Raw genomic sequence first — 1048 nt, forward strand, 5'->3', positions numbered from 1 at the left:
ATAATAATAATAATAATAATAATAATAATAATAATAATAATAATAATGTGTTACATTATGTATAATTTCATTTCCACTAGTAAGTGTGTACTTGTGTTGGTCTCTCAAAGAACATTACAATGAAATTGTTTTTGGTTGTAATGTGACAAAATATACAATGACTCAAAGCGTATTAATTTTTTTCAGAGGCATAACGTAATATTTAGATTTTACAACTCTGACCTGGTGTAAAATCTGATGTCTTCTGGTGACGTAGAAAAACGTTCCAGTCCAAACGGCTTTTGAAGACTACAGGATCGGAGCTGCTCTTTCAGTTGCTCAATTTCTCTCAGCATGCTGTGATATTGCTCCCGGTCAACACACACGGTTCTGCTGGCGCCGTAGTCATGGTCCACGACCATAGGTACCATGACGGGTGGTTCATTGTCCTCAATTGGATCCGCCGAATCAGGTTCTGGATTAGATGGTCGACAACGGCGCTCCCAAACACCTGCTCGTGTCTTCCTGCTGTATTTGTTCCACTCAAATAATGATGGAACCGACCCAGCTGCTAAAATTCGTCTTCCCTTTTCTGTAGTAATTACTTCATTCTCCAGGAAATGTCGGCTACATACCTTGGTGTGAGGAGTTACCGTAAATCCCTCTCTTCTGATTTTTTGCAGCCAGCACAAACGAAGGCTTGTCTCCTTAGGGAAACGGTGAAAGCTCAAACGGCTATTATAGCGACCTGAAGACGAGCAAAGCGGCACACAACAGTGCTCCTTAGACCCAAACACCGTCGGCTGAAATCTAAAGCTGCCACGCACGTTATATTTTTGTTTATTTGACGCAGCAACACTCATTTTAGTTGTTTATCTCTGGGATGACAGGATACAGGAATTAAACCGGAAACTGGAATGCCGACATCCGGTCAAAGCGGAAGTGATTCAGGACGCATGTGCACAGAGCCTATTCTTTGCAAAAAAAAAGAAGAAAAGTTTTATATCATCAAACAACTTGTCAGGTTCTCCTTTCGTGAGCATGTGCGTGCACAAGGAACCCCCTCCCC

The 1048-nt window shown here is 41.7% G+C and overlaps 2 protein-coding genes across 3 annotated transcripts in view; one reads left to right on the forward strand and one right to left on the reverse strand.

Moving 5' to 3' along the window:
• LOC119421793 overlaps positions 1 to 945 on the reverse strand; it is a 2563-nt gene extending 1618 nt beyond the window's left edge. The window contains exon 1 of the mRNA XM_037689152.1: positions 223 to 945. Within this exon, the coding sequence (XP_037545080.1) occupies positions 223 to 842 (620 nt within the window). The 5' untranslated portion in view covers positions 843 to 945. The remainder of the gene's footprint in view (positions 1 to 222) is intronic.
• Positions 1 to 1048, forward strand: part of arl6ip1 (ADP-ribosylation factor-like 6 interacting protein 1) — a 17511-nt gene that overhangs the window by 8646 nt on the left and 7817 nt on the right. The gene's annotated exons all lie outside the window — the stretch shown is intronic.

Source organism: Nematolebias whitei, chromosome 15 (genome assembly GCF_014905685.2).
Source record: "Nematolebias whitei isolate Nwh7 chromosome 15, NemWhi1, whole genome shotgun sequence".
NCBI classification, from domain to species: Eukaryota; Metazoa; Chordata; class Actinopteri; order Cyprinodontiformes; family Rivulidae; genus Nematolebias; species Nematolebias whitei.